Source organism: Elephantulus edwardii, unplaced genomic scaffold, assembly GCF_000299155.1.
Source record: "Elephantulus edwardii isolate Elephantulus edwardi_28Jun2011 unplaced genomic scaffold, EleEdw1.0 scaffold00058, whole genome shotgun sequence".
Taxonomy (NCBI): domain Eukaryota; kingdom Metazoa; phylum Chordata; class Mammalia; order Macroscelidea; family Macroscelididae; genus Elephantulus; species Elephantulus edwardii.
The window spans coordinates 10,033,563-10,048,799 of record NW_006399808.1 but is presented as its reverse complement, the minus strand read 5'-3'; the positions used below and the strand labels follow the sequence as shown (position 1 = coordinate 10,048,799).

Below are 15,237 nucleotides of genomic sequence, written 5' to 3'. Positions count from 1 at the left end.
TCTTTAGTATCTTGAATTCTTCCTTGTGCTTTGTCTTCTCTGCGCTCCAGTGCAATTTCCAGTCTCTTCTGACATCCATTTTGGTCTTCTCTTCCTCTTCTGTCTTTGCAATGACCCTTTGCACTCTTCCTGGATGATACCCTTGATATCCTCCCACAACTCATTTGGTCTTTGCTCATTAGTGTTCAAGGCCTCAAACCTGTTCTTGAGATGATTCTGAAATTCAGGTGGGATAGACTGATAGTTTGGTTGCCGTGGATTTGGTTTAATTGTCCTTAACTTCAGCTTGAACTCGCATGAGTAGTTGGTGGTCTGTTCCACAATCAGCTCCTGGCCTAGTTTTCACAGCTGATATTGAGCTTTTCCAGCAGTTCTTTCCGCAGATGTAATCAATCTGATGCCTATGCATACCATCAGGAGAAATCCATGTATATAACCTGCATTTATGTGTCTTAAAAAACGTATTTGCTATGAATGTCATTGATTGTGCAAAATTCGATCATTCTCTCTCCAGCTCCATTTCTGTCACTGAGTCCATGTTTTCCAACTACTGAATCTTCTTCTCTGTTCCCAACTTTTGCATTCCAGTCACCCATTATTATCAATGCATCTTGATTGCATGTTCGATCGAGCTCCGATTGTAAAAGTTGGTAAAAATCTATATCCTCTTCCTTGGCTCTGGTTGTTGGTGCATACATCTGAACAATAGTGGTATTCACTGGACTTCCTTGTATGCGTATGGATATTATCCTGTCACTCACAATATTGTACTTCAAGATGGATCTAGCAATGACTTTCTTAACTATGAAAGCAACTCCATTTTTTCTCACCTTTTCATCTCCAGAGTAATATATGATCATCCAACTCAAAAGTATTTACCATGAATAAATCACTCATTGCATATTAGTCTATCATTTGATCTCCAGACTCATTTAGTTTTCCAATTTCTGGTCTTTGGTGCTTCTAGTTTTTGCATTCTAGCCACCAATTATTATTAATGTGCCTTGATTGCATGTTTCATCAATTTCGGAGTGCAAAAGTTGGCAGAAAAAAAGAAAAAATGTTGGCAGAAATTCTCAATTTCTTCATCTTTGGCTTTAGTGGTTGGTGTGTATATTTGAAGAATAGTTGTATTGCAAGGTCATTTGTGTATGCTTACAGGTAGTATTCTATCATTCAATCTGTGTCATGCAGTTGACACAATCTTATTTGCACAAATTGAAGACCTGAAGTACTTCTTAAAGAAGAGCAATACATCCTTCAATATGAGTTACTTCTCAGCATCAGGAAAACAAAAATCATAATTACTAGAGCAATAAAGATCATGATAGATGGAAAAAAGACTGATGTCAAGAATTTCATTTTACTCGGATCCACAATCAATTCACATGGTAACAGCAGTTAAAAAAAATCCAAAGACATGCTGCATTGGGAAAATCTGTTGCCAAAGACCTCTCCAAAGTTATAAAGAGCAAGGAGGTCAGTTTATAGACTAAGGTATGGCTGATCTAAGCTATCATATTTTCAACTGCTTCCTATGCATCTGAAAGTTAGGCAATGAATGATTAAGGATGACTGAAGAAGAATCAATCACTTTAAATTGAGGTGTTGGGAAAAGAGTACTGAATATCCCCTGGACTACCAAAAGAACAAACAAGTGTGTCCTGGAGAAAGTGCACTCCAAGTGCTTTTGAAAGGTAAGGATGGTGAAGCTTCATCTTACATACTTTGAACATCTTAATCAGGATGGACCAGTAGTTGGGAAAAGACATCATGCTAAGAAAGGTGGAAGTTCAGAAGGTCCTGAATCAGATAGACTGGCACAGTGACGGTCATGTGAACCTGGTGGAGACTGTGAGGATGGTGCAGGACAGGGCAAAGTTCTGATCTGTTGTTTACAGGGTTGCTATGAGTTATGGTGGACTCACTGCCATAAACAACAACATAAAGATTATTGAAATAACAAAAATGCAATTACTTAAGTTTCCATGATAGAAAAACTAGAATTAGGAAAATAATTACAGTACCTTGCTATTAACTCTGGGAATTCCTTTGTAATCTGCTTTATTATGTAAACAATAAACCATTCATCTTCAATGTTATCTCCAAATTTGGTCATGCCAAATATATGAGCAGGAATATCGCCTAAAAACAAGAGAAACGTAACCATATTAGCAGCTTAATGTTTATAAATAAAAGTCATTGTAAATCAAAATACATGTGATTCTCCAATTGAACAGTCACTGACTTACTACTATGCTCCAGAGACCGTACTGAGTGCTGAGGTTGCAACCTTGAACAAGATATAAAATGTTTATTTATGAAAAAAGCAGGATCTAAAGTGAGAAGGAAACAATTAAATCATTCAAACTGAGATGATTAGATATGCTCTAAGGACTGTGTAAACGCAACTTTCTCTCTTTTTGCCTGGAGGTGGAACCAATTCATAGCTGACCCTCCAGTGGGTTTTCAGAGTCTGGAAATTGAACAGGAGATTTCCATCTTTTTCCTGTGGGGCTGCTGGTGGATTCCAACTTCTAGCGGTGCCACTTTTGGGTAAGCCAGGCAACTCCTTACAGACTATACCAGCAGAGATCCCTAAACACAAAGGGAGGTGATTGGTGAGTGCTCTGGACGAATAACCTGGGGTAGGATTCTAGGAAGAAGAAACATGTGCAAGGGCACAGAGGCATGGCAAATAAGAGCACGTCCTGGGAGTAACTAGAGACTAGATTTGATGCAGAAATTTTCAAGTATATAATAGAGTGTATTCAGAACTGCCAAACAAAAACAAAAACCCCCAAAACAACAAAATATCAAAAACCAAAACAGGTTGGAAGAACCCAACTCTTTTCAATTTAATGATCCCTAGTTTCCTCAACTAGAGTAGTACTAATATGAGTACTTTATATATTACACTTCAATATAAACTTCATCTTGGAGCAATGGAGAACTGTTAAAAGGATGTCACATAAGAGATGACATTAAATTTGTGTTTTCCAAAGGTAACTTTCAACAATGTAAGAATAGGAGAGATAGGAAGCAAAGTGGTTAGATAGGAGACTACTGTGAATTTCCAGATAAAGAGATAAAGAGGGCCCTAATTACAGGTGCACCTCTGGAGAAAGATGGGCAATCTCACCTATGAGATATACAGTCTTGCAAACCCAGTGGTCAGTCAGCAGAGTCAGTTCCGACTTGATGGCAATGAGGTTTGAGGTTTTATTACAGCCAAACAGATATAGAAAAAGAGACTGGCTGAACATGCAAAGTATGAAATAATGACTCTGAACAATTAATTAGCTTACACAAAATGTGAACATGCAAGGCAAAAAAATGATGTTCCAAAGAAAAGTTATTCGAGATAGCTGTGCTAATTTGACAGTGTTCTTGCCCAATGAACAGGTATTCAATAAACTACCAAAAGACACCTCAGTTTTCTAGTGTTGCTGTTGCAGAAATATCACAAGTGAGTAGTTTGATTTTTTTAATTATTATTTTCTTTTGTGAGTACCATCAAATCAGATCTGACTGGTATAGGAGGAGATTGTCCCTCCTTCTCCAGCAGAGCATCTGGTGGATTTGAACCATGCACCTCTGAGATTGCAGTGTAGCTTCTTGTCACTAGGCCACCAAAGCTCACCAGTAATTTTATTTTAAAAAATTTATTTTCTCACAGGTTAGAAGGCTAGAAGTCTGAATTGAAGTGCTGGCTCTTAAAAAAGGCTGTCTATCTTTGGTGGCTCTGCAGGAAAGTCCTAGTCTCTTTGAGCTTCTGGCCCTGGGTGATCACCTTGATATCTCTCTCCCCTCACCTCTACTTCTCATCTGTTTAATCTCTTTAATATCCCAAGAGATTGATTCAAAATACATGGTACACTAATCCTATCTCATTAACTTCTCAAGGATAGATAATAACCACAGGCCTAAGTGTTAGGATTTATAATATCTATTCAGGGAGGGAGGTCATAACTGGATTAAGTGGTAGACTGCTAATTGATAGGCCAACTGTTCAATGTACTAGCTGATCCTTGTGAGAAAGCCACAGCAATGGGCTTCCAAGATTTACAGTGACAGAAATCCTCTGGGGTAGAGTAAACGCTGTCCTGTCGGGCTGAGTCATTATAAGTCAGAATCTACTCAGTGACAGTGGGTTTGATTTTTATAATTCAATCAATAACAGTAAGGAAGACATCTAACAGCTGCTTGCCAAAATACCACAGAGAAGCACAGCATTACGAACCAGTATGGCAGTGGCAAAACATGCCCAAGCTCCTAATCCCAGTGAAGAATTCATATAAATCACAGGGTGGATACAGTCTTGGTCACCTGCCTGTAAATCATTTTAAAAAGCTAAAGGGAGCTCTGGTGGCTTAGTGGCAAGGAACTGTGCTGTCAATGCAAAGGTATGTGCCAATGCAAAAATCCACCAGCTACTCTGCAGAGAGAGATGGACAATCTCCTCCTGTGTGATTTACTGCCTCTGAAAACCCACTGGAGGGTCAGCTATGGGTTGGTTCCAACTCAAGGGTACATAATGACAACATAAGAAACGATACAACAAAGTACTATATGTGGCCAGAGGACAAACTTCAAGTATAAACAACAGGGAAGAAAGCAGTGAGAAAATCTCAAAGTTCTTCTGATTAGCAAATTGTTAGGTGCTGTCCAGCCAGTTATGACTTAGAGTGACCCTATGAACAATGGATCTGAACCCTGTGTCAGCTTCATCATCCCTATATAGTCGAGCCTGTTGTTACTGACTTGTTGAGGGTCTTCTGCTCTTAAGCTGACTGTCCACCTTTCCTAGCATGACATCTTTTTCTTAAGGACTAGCTTTGCCTAACAACATGCCCAAATATGAGAAACAAAGTGTCACCATCTTTGCCTCTCAGGAGCACCCTGGTTGTACTTTCTCCAAGATGGATTTGTTTATTCTTTTGGTAGTCCAAGAGATAGTTAGTACTCTTCTCCCATATCCCATATCTTCTCCTGTCATCTCTTATTCACTGTTAAACGTTCAGATGTATAGCAAGTCCTGGTTGTACTTTCTCCAAGACGGATGTTTATTCTTTTGGTAGTCCAGGAGAAAGTTAGTACTCTTCTCCCATATTCCATATCTTCTCCTGTCATCCTTATTCACTGTTAAAAATTCATATGTATAGCAAGTAACTGGAAAGTAATCATCAAGTAATCATCGCAAGTGGTTGATAAACATTGTTGCCATGCACCATCGAGTCAGAAGACTCATAGCTGACCCCCTAGCAAGTTTTCAGAGGCAATAAGTCACATGGGAGGAGACTTGCCCATCTCTCTCTGCAAACTCATTGCTGACCCCCGCCCTCGGCAGGTTTTCAGAGGCAATAAATTACACAGGAGGAGATTGCCCATCTTTCTCTGCAAAACAGCTGGTGGACTTGAAGCACTTACCTTTGTGTTGGCTGTGCAATTTGTTATCATTAAACCACCAGAACTCCCTACTTAGTAAACAGTGGTCATAAACCCTAATTCTTCCTCTCATAAGCCAAACTGAGCTACTCTTCGATCCTCATCCAAACAACTACATGAAACAAGGCAGCTACATCACAAGGATGATAAATTCTGAGTGGCAACAAAAGGAACCATGGCTAAGGAGGCAAATTTCCTGAAAAAGTTTATTATGGCATGCAGTTGTTGTTAGGTGCCATTGAGTGTACAACCACTCACAGCGACCCTAAGAACAACAGATCTGAATCTCGCCTTTACCCTCACCTTTATGCTAGAGCCCACTGTTACCATCACTGTGTCAACCCATCTTGTTTAGAGTCTTCCTCTCTTCCCCTGACCCTCCACTTTTTCCAGCATGATGCCTTTTTCTAAAGACTTGCCCCTTCTAAAAACATGCTCAAAGTATGTGAGACAAAGTCTCACCATAATGTTGAATATATGCTAGCGTCGGAGGGAATGATGGTTAGGTTCTCATCAATCTGACTGTTAAAACAATTTTTAAGAGCGTACCTGAATAGAGGCAAGCATCTTTGATATAAAAAACTCATAATACAACTTGCTTTCTTACAAGAATGAGTCAATGATAACTTCTATATATCATTGCTATCAGGATGACATTAAAAGTCGCACATATTAAGATAGATACAACTATGTAGAGAAGCTCTGGTGGCCTAGTGCTGTTCATAAGTTCACTATGAGTGGTAGGGCACTCAACGGTACCTAACGGAAGGTGGAGGGAGAGGAAGACCCTCAGCCTGGTGGATTGACACAGTGATTGTGGCAGTGGGCTCAAGTGTGCCAAAGATTGTGAGGATGGTACAAGAAAGGAAAGGGTTCAGATCTGTTGTTCATGGAGGCGCTATGAGTCATATTCAACTTGACTGCATCTAATAATGACAAGAAAGCTTTGTAACACTGACTTGAAGTAACAAAGCCAAAGGTCAAATGGCCTGCTTGAGAAGCTGTCATGATGGAAGAACTAGATTCTGTTTGCAACCTGATTAACTTCCCTGTTGTGGTTGTTTTGCCATAAAAGTCAGAACCGACTCATAGCTGACTCTCCAGCAGGTTTTCAGAGGCAGAAGATTGCCCATCCTTCTCCCTAGTGGATTCTAACCTCAGCCACCAGACCTCTGATTAACTTCTCTCCTGCTGTGGTTGTTATGTGACTATGACTCATAGCAACCCTATGCAAAATAGCTCTGAATCCTGCCGTATCCTGAGCCAATCTCACTGTCTCCAACATACCTACTCCCCATTATTCCAGTGTTCCCAGTACAAGGGCTCAGCCTCTGGTGCCATATCTGCTAGTTAAACCTAAGCATGTTCTATTGTATGTAGGATTTTTTAAGTCCTTCCCTAAGAGCCTGTAATTGTGAATCTGGGTCTTTGTGGTCATTAAATGGATTAGGAGACCCAGAAGCAGAGCAGCAGGAGCCCTGGGAGGAAATAGCCTACTACACACCTCACTTTGCCACCAGGGCTTCTAGAAGGATTAATGGAGGTGAGAACTAAAGGGAAGAACTGAGAAAAGTGTGACTGCATTGTGCTATAATTAATGTTATAAAATAAAGGAGTTAGAAGGAAAAACCAATTTGCTTTGTAAACTTCCATTCAAATCACAATTTAAAAAAAATAAAAAAGAGGTTTACCTTTCCCAGGTTTGTATTTGAGGTTGAAAGGCTGATTCTGCCAGATATAGGGGACCAGCATGGGTGCAAACTGGGTCATTATTCTCTCAATATACTTCATGAGAATCTCTTTCTGGTTTTCTGGGTTCCTGGGTTCATTTGGTATAAGGAACAGGTGATATTCCACAGCATCTTCCACTGAAGCAAGCTTCAAATTTTCCTCCATTCTTCTATGAAAATAATATTCAAAGTGTCAATTCTATAAACCACTGAGAACAATGCAAAATTAACACTCTGCCCTCTTCTAGGTAATTCTTTCAAAACGGTTTTCCAAAATTCAGTTATTAATATACCACATGATAATTTTTCCTTGACCATATATCAATTACAGTGCTAATTATTTAACATTTTTTATGAGGACTTTTATACAAGCTATGTAAATCAATCAAGATGTTGTTGTTGTTGTTATGTGCCGTCGAGTTGTTTGCGACTCATAGCAACCCTATGTACAACAGCCCTAAACCCTGCTCTATCCTGTGCCAATCTCACTGCCTCTGACACACCCATCCCGATTACCCCAGTCACTGAATCAATCCACCTCATAGAGGGTCTTCCCCTTCTGCGCTGTCCCTCCACTCTACCCAGCATGATGTCCCTCTCTAAAGACCTGTCTCTCCTCACAACATGTCCAAAGTATGTCAGACGAAGCCCCAGAATCCTTGCCTCCAAGGAGCAGCCTGGTTTAACCCTCTCTATGATGAATCTGTTTGTTTTCTTGGCAGTCCATGGTATATTCAATACTATTCTCCAGCACCACAGCTCAAAGGCGTCAATTCTCCTTCTATCCTCCCTAGTCATTGTCCAACTCTCTGATGCATAACAAGTGATTGCAAAGACCATGGCCTGTATCAGGCGGACCTTAGTCTCCAGAGAGACACCACTGCTCTTGAGTACTTTAGAGAGGTCCCTAACAGCAGACTTTCCCATCGCAATATGTTTTTTATTTCCTGGCTGCTGGTGCCAAGAGTGTTGACTATGGAGCCAAGCAAACTAAAGCTGTGTACAATCTCAATCTCTTCACCATCCATCCTGATGCTGCCAATTGGTCCAGTGGTGAGAATCTTTGTCTTCTTGACATTGAGCCTCAATCCATATTGGAGGCTGCAGTCCTTGACCCTCTGCAGCAAGCGCTTCAGGTCCTCCTCCGTTTCAGCAAGCAGGGTTGTGTCATCTGCTTATCACAGATTGTTGATAGATCATCCACCAATCCTAACGCCACGCTTCTCCTCATAGAGCCCAGCCTCTCGGATAATCTGCTCTGCATACAGGTTGAAAAGGTATGGAGATAGGACACATCCCTGACGTACACCCTTCCCAATTTTGAACCATGCAGTGTTGCAAATCCAGTATAATTTTTCCAAATTAGCTGATTATTATCAAAGAATAAACTTTACAATGCTTGTCTTTATACTAGCAATTGTGTGTGGAACACACTCTGAAAAACTCTGTAATACCATTGCAACTAATATGTCACTATGGATATTTCACTCTCTTAGACTTTTCTTCAATGTTAGAATAAAGGTGTTATTCTACCATCTCTAACACCCTGCCCTGGTTTATAAGTTTATAATTTAAAAGCTATTAAGAGCCATCTTCTTTGGTCTACATAATTCAAGCATATCCTTTTTATAAGCATTGTAAGGCATAAATGAACAAAACATTACAAATCATTCATATCCTATCACCTCTCCCAAAGTAAAAATTCTCAAAAAAATAATACAATATGACCAAGGCCTCTTGATTCTACAATTACTTGCTGTAAATCTGTTGCTTTTTTTCAGAGACACAGTTCTGGTGTATCTAGAGGAAGGAGCTCTGGTGGTATAAGCCATAAAGAGTTGGGGGTGCTAAATGCTGTCAATATCTCCTGTGCGATTTACAGCCTTGGAAAATGCGCTGGAGCTCCAGCTAGAAGTCGCTTCCAACACGACCCTAACAAAATTTTAAAGGTAGTTTTGTTCTCCAAAGTTCTCATTAAAACTAGTGTTATTTCTCATCATAACCTCATTTCCCAGAGCATCAGAATGCAAAAGCAGTTGCAAAGTCTGGTCAGAAAAATTCCTAAATGAGCATTCCATCACGATTTAGGGGGAAAAGTGATAACACTTTCCATCCTTCCAAGGCTTGGCGCTTAGTAAATAAAGGTACTGTTCTGGATGGATCAAACTCATGCCGCGACTGGATGCTTAACACTTTACTAACAGATTAATGGGGCGAGATCGTCTTCTATGCAGACACCACTCAACATAACCTGTCCAAATAAATTAGCCTTTCAACCTCAGAAAGACAAGAATTCTACCCAACCCTACTGCCCAACGCCAAGCATGCCTTCACGAAATTTCTCAATGTGAGAACGGGACGATGATTCGAACTACTCACTCTACAGACAAGAAAACCAGGAGCAAAGGAGAGAAGGGGCCAAGAATCAGGAGCTTGACACAGATCTCAATGCCTTTTTTTCAGGCAGGACCAGAAAGACCATCTCCCACCATCTGCACCTGGCCGCCGCCGCTCCTCCACGTCGTAAGAGCCCAGTCCGGAAGTTGCCTCAGGAGATTTTCAGCCGCTCCAGCCGCCTAACCCCGGCCCAGGATTGTCCCAACGCCCGCCGAAGGACCTGTGAAGCCAGGAAAGCGCAAAGAGAAACTCGGGAACTCTGTAAAATCCGGAACCTCCAAACCTCGTCACTGCCGCGAGCCGGCGGGCGCATTAGGCTGGGGCCCCGGCCCTGTCGTCATTTCCGCTCTCGTGGGAAGAAGGGGGAACAGAGAACTGGAAAGGCGGAAAGTTGAGGGAGGTGGCAGGCAGCCCGGAGTCTAGGCGACGGGGCGAGACGGGGCCGGAAGGTGGCGGGAGGGGGCCGGGCCGGAGCTGGCTGGAGGGCCAGACCCGGAGGCCCCCATCCTGGCGTGCACTCCCTTGCCACGACTCGGGAGAAAGAGGAGAATGATCTCCAGGTACACGCGAAAGACGGCGCCACAGAGCGTGGAACTGTGAGTAGGCTGCTTCGCTGCCCTTGCCGGGGCTGGGGGACTCTGAAGCGGCTACAGGTGGTCGGGGCCCCTCCCCGAGCGCATGATCCTTTCCTTTTCCTGGGCTGAAATAAAAGTGTTCTCCCCTCCCAGTCCTGCGCCGGCCCCTGGGCACCTCAGGCTCCAGACGAGGGCGTGTCACCTGTGTCACCTGTGCTGTTCTAGAACTTGGCCCTCTTTTGACATTTGTAATTACCGATGTGCTTCATTCACCACTGATCATGACTTTGGACAGCTCGAAAAATAATTAATAACTGAGTGCTACAGTGACTGGAAACCCATGCCTAGACCAAGAAACTGTTAGGCTATGAAGAAGAATGTGGCCTCAGGATTGAAGGAAGACTCATTAATAACCTGTTGTTATGAAGATGACACATCCTTTTTTTGCCTTAAGTGAGGAGTTCTTGAAATATTTGCTGAAGAAGATTAAAGACTAAAGCCCTTAATATGGACTTCACTTCAACATCAAGAAGACAAAAATCTTCATCACTGCATTGTGAAAGACTGAGAAAAGATTGAAATTGTCACCGGCTGACTCTGAGAAGAATGGGAATCCCAGAACACTTGATCATTCTAATGTGAAACTTATACTTGGACCAGGAGGCAGTCGTCAGAACAGAGCAAGGGAACACTGCATGGTTCAAAATTGGGAAGGGCGTAAGCCAGGGATGCATCCTATCTCCATACCTTTTCAACCTATATGCAGAACAGATTATCTGGGAGGCTGGGCTCTGTGAGGAGAAATGTGGGGTCAAGATTGGTGGATGATTTATCAATAACCTGCGTTATGCGGATGACACAACCCTGCTTGCTGAAACTGAAGAGGACCTGAAGCGCCTGCCGCAGAGTGTCAAGGACTGCAGCCTACAATATGGATTGAGGCTCAATGTCAAGAAGACAAAGATTCTCACCACTAGACCAATTGGCAGCATCAGGATGGATGGTGAAGAGATTGAGATTGTACACAGCTTTAGTTTGCTTGGCTCCATAGTCAACAGTCTTGGCACCAGCAGCCAGGAAATTAAAAGGCGCATTGCCATGGGAAAGTCTGCTGTTAGGGACCTCTCCAAAGTACTGAAGAGCAATGGTGTCTCTCTGGAGACTAAGGTGCGTCTGATACAGGCTTTGGTCTTCCCAATCACTTGTTATGCATCAGAGAGTTGGACAATGACCAAGGAGGATAGAAGGAGAATTGATGCCTTTGAGCTGTGGTGCTGGAGAAGAGTATTGAGAATACCATGGACTGCTAGGAAAACAAACAGATTTGTCCTGGAAAGGGTTAAACCGGGTGGCTCCTTGGAGGCAAGGATTCTGAGGCTCCGTCTAACATACTTTGGACATGTTGTGAGGAGAGACCGGTCCTTGGAGAGGGACATCATGCTTGGGAGGGTGGAGGGACAGTGCAGGAGAAGAAGGCCCCCTATGCGGTGGATTGATTCAGTGACTGGGATAATTGGCATGGGAGTGTCAGAGACGGTGCGATTGGCACAGGACAGAGCGGAGTTTAGGGCTGTTGTACATAGGGTCGCTATGAGTCGCAGGTGACTCGACGGCACATAACAACAACAAGATCCACAATCAACACCCTTGGTTACTAGCTGTCAGGAGATCAGGAGATAAGTTTCATTGGGCAAATCTACTGTCAGGGACCTCTCCAAATTACTGAGGATTAATTATGTCAGTTTGAAGACCAAAGTGCACCTGATTTAGGGCATGATCTTTTCAGTCCCTTGCTATGTGTCTGAGAGCTGGATAATGAATAAGGATGACAGAAAAAGACTTGATGCCTTTTAGCTGTGGTGTTGGAGAAGAGTACTGATCATCCCATGGGCTGCCAAAAGAACAAACAAATATGTATTAGACAAAGTGCAGCCAAAATGCTCCTTAGAGGCAACAATGGTGGAACTTTGTCTCACAATACTAGGAGAGGCAATTCCTTGGAAAGGGATATCATGCTGGGAAAGGTAGAAGATCAGTGAAAGAGAAGATGCTCAGCAAGTTGGATTGACACAGTTACCGTAGGAATGGGCTAAAGTGTGTCAGAAATGATGAGACTGGCACGGCTTAGGACAGGGTTCAGATCTGTACATGGAGTCACTGTGAGTTATACTCAATTTGACAGCACCTGTCAGCAACAGAAACTGAATGCAGAAGATGAAGACTGCTAAAGTTCAGACTAGTGTTCGATGTGGATTGCACCTCAACTTCAAGGAAACAAAAAACTCAAACAACTGGACCAGTAAGCACCACCATGATTGTTGTTAGGTGTCATCGACTAGCAACCCTATGTACAGCAACCCTAAACCCTGCTCTATTCTTTGCCAATCTTATTGTCATTGACACAACTACCCCCATTACTCCAGTCACAAAATTGATCCATTTCATTGAGGGTCTTTCCTGCGCTGTCCTTCCACCTCCCAAGCATGCCATCCCTCTCCAAAGACTGGTCCCGCCTAGCAACATGTCCAAAGTATGTCAGAAAAATCTTCAGAATCCTTGCTTCCAAAGAGTTTGTTCTCCTAGCAGTCCATAGAATATTCAGTACTCTTCTCCAGCACCACAGCTCAATAAATTGGGGGGGTGAGGGGTGGAAGTTATCAGAGTAAAAAAGTTGCCTGCAATGCACAGTAATGGGCAGTGGAGCTAGATGTGTCGGAATCAATGCGACTGGCTCAAGATAGGGCAGGATTCAGAGCTAATGTACATAGTGTCACTGTGAGTCGTGGGCAACTTAATGGTACCTAACAACAGCAACAATATTAAGTCTGTCTCTTTTTATCTCAAGAGGTTAAATGCAAGTTAGTCTGCAGAGATGAGAGAAAAGAGATGCTAGTGTGTAGATTGTACTGAGTCCTCCTTCCTAAACGAATTTTTACTTTGAAATAATTAGAGACACACAGGAAATTACAAAAATAGTGTATGAGGTCCTTGCCTCACCTATTGATGCATGTTATTTAACTATACAGTTGTACCGTAACTAGGAATCTGTAATTGGTACAGTCTGGCTAACCATACTACAGGCTTCCTCAGTTGTCATCAGTTTTAAAATGATTTTGTTTATGTGTGTGTGATTCTGGGCAGTTTCCATTTATAGATTGTGTAGACACCAACAATCAAGACACCAACAAACAAAGCTCTTCCAACACCACTAAGAAATGTCCTTATATTATTACACCCACCTTATTCTTATTTCTGTTCTCTGATGGCGTGAATCTCTACCTCTTTATAACTGTGTGAACCCATATGAGTAGAATCCTAAATCCCAACCTTCCAAGATCGACCTTTTTCAGTAAGCATAATGCCCTTCAGAATCATTCAGGTTATTGCATGTATCAATGCTTTGTTCCTGGGCTGCATACGCATATTGTCTTAGAAGTAGTCCTGAGATTCCAAGTAGCTGTAAGACTGATAGGATGAGGGCATCAAACCAGCTATGGATGCTAGCTGCATCCATCAAGTCCAGTTAACCTGGCCACATAAGACGTTCACAAGGAGCTGGCAAATTAACACTATGTAATTAGGAAACAGCAGACCATGGGAACAGTCCCCACTAAGCCCAGAAGCTGACTGGACAAAGATAGAATTAACTTATTATACTTTAAATGCTAAGATTTTGAAAACAGTATGTTTTACCCTTAAGGTATGCATATCTCAATTCTAATTCATCATTTTAAATGCTGGTGGCTACTGTATTGGATCGTGTAATTCTAAAGGTGCGCCTGATCCAGGCTATAGTCTTTGCAGTTACATGCTATGCATGAGAGAGTTGGACAGTGAATAGGGATGATAGAAAGAGAATTGATGCCTTTGAGCTGTGGTGCTGGAGAAGAGTGTTGAATATTCCATGGATTGCTAGGAGAACAAACAGGTTTGTCCTGGAGAGGGTGAAGCCAGAATGCTCCTTGGAGTCAAGGATTCTGAAGCTTCATCTGACATAATTTGGGCATGTTGCAAGGAGGGACTGGTCTTTGGAAAGGGACATCATGTTTGGGAGAGTGGAGGGACGGTGCAGGAGAGGAAGACCCTCGGTGAGATGGATCGATTCTGTGAGTGGAGTGATGGGAATGAGTGTGTCTGAGACGGCAAGGTTGGCACCGGATAGAACGGCGTTTAGGGTTCTTGTATATAGGGTCGCTATGAGTCAGTCGCAAGCGACTTGATAGCACTTAACAACAACAACAAATTCTAAAGCAGCAGAAGTAACTCCTACATCAAGTTACTGAAAAGTATGTATTTTTTTCTTTCTAGGAATTACAACTTTGCTTTATTATTTTCCACAGGAAAAAAATAACACAGCATGCTCTTAATCATCATCCTCTCCCAGAGCAACTTGATGAAATCTCCACCAATGACAGCCATGAAAAAGATACAAGCTCCCAAAGGTAATAACAAGATCTGCTTTTTTGCTTATTTCTCTTGCTAATAGCAGGAATTTTGCTTCTTAGGAGGGATAGCAGACTTTTAAGTTCAGGATTGTACAATGAAACTTGCTATGCATAAGCAAGCTGGGCAGTGACTAAGGATGACATAAGAAGAATCGATGCCTTTGAATTGTGGTGCGAGAGAAGATTATTGAATGGACCTCCAGGAGAACAAATAGGTCTGTCTTGGAGAGGGTGAAACCAAATTCCTTTTTTGATGCTAGGATTTTGAAGCTCCATATCACATACTTTGGGCACGTGGCCCGGAGAGACCAGGCCTTGGAGAAGGACATCATGCTCAAAAGGGTGGAGGGAGGAGAGTACAGGACAGAAAGACCCCAGATGAGATGGATTAATACAGTAACTGGGGCAATGAGTGTTGGTGTGTAGGAGTCATTGAAACTGGCTCAGGACAGGGCAGGCTCTAGAGCTTGCAGGTGACTCAACAGCACATAACAAAACAACAACATTTTCAGTATTAAGTGACTTTCATTCTGGAATAGCTAATGGCAATAGTGTCATACTCATTTTCATTATTTGAAAAGCTGTATTAAGTAGTTAGAAATATAGCCTAAGAAATCTGACATCTGATTTTTCTTTTTATTC

The 15,237-nt window shown here is 42.2% G+C and overlaps 2 protein-coding genes across 3 annotated transcripts in view; one reads left to right on the top strand and one right to left on the bottom strand.

The window, feature by feature from the left end:
* Positions 1-7,351, bottom strand: part of ECD (ecdysoneless homolog (Drosophila)) — a 39,267-nt gene extending 31,916 nt beyond the window's left edge. For both annotated transcript variants that reach the window (XM_006887543.1, XM_006887544.1), the window contains exons 1-2: positions 7,140-7,351; positions 2,028-2,145 (exon numbers count right to left, since the gene is read on the bottom strand). In XM_006887543.1, coding sequence (XP_006887605.1) covers positions 2,028-2,145; positions 7,140-7,344 — 323 coding nt within the window. In that variant the 5' untranslated portion in view covers positions 7,345-7,351. The remainder of the gene's footprint in view (positions 1-2,027; positions 2,146-7,139) is intronic.
* Positions 7,352-10,124: 2,773 nt separating this feature from the next.
* FAM149B1 (family with sequence similarity 149, member B1) overlaps positions 10,125-15,237 on the top strand; it is a 75,816-nt gene continuing 70,703 nt past the window's right edge. The window contains exons 1-2 of the mRNA XM_006887568.1: positions 10,125-10,171; positions 14,491-14,592. Coding sequence (XP_006887630.1) covers positions 10,125-10,171; positions 14,491-14,592 — 149 coding nt within the window. The remainder of the gene's footprint in view (positions 10,172-14,490; positions 14,593-15,237) is intronic.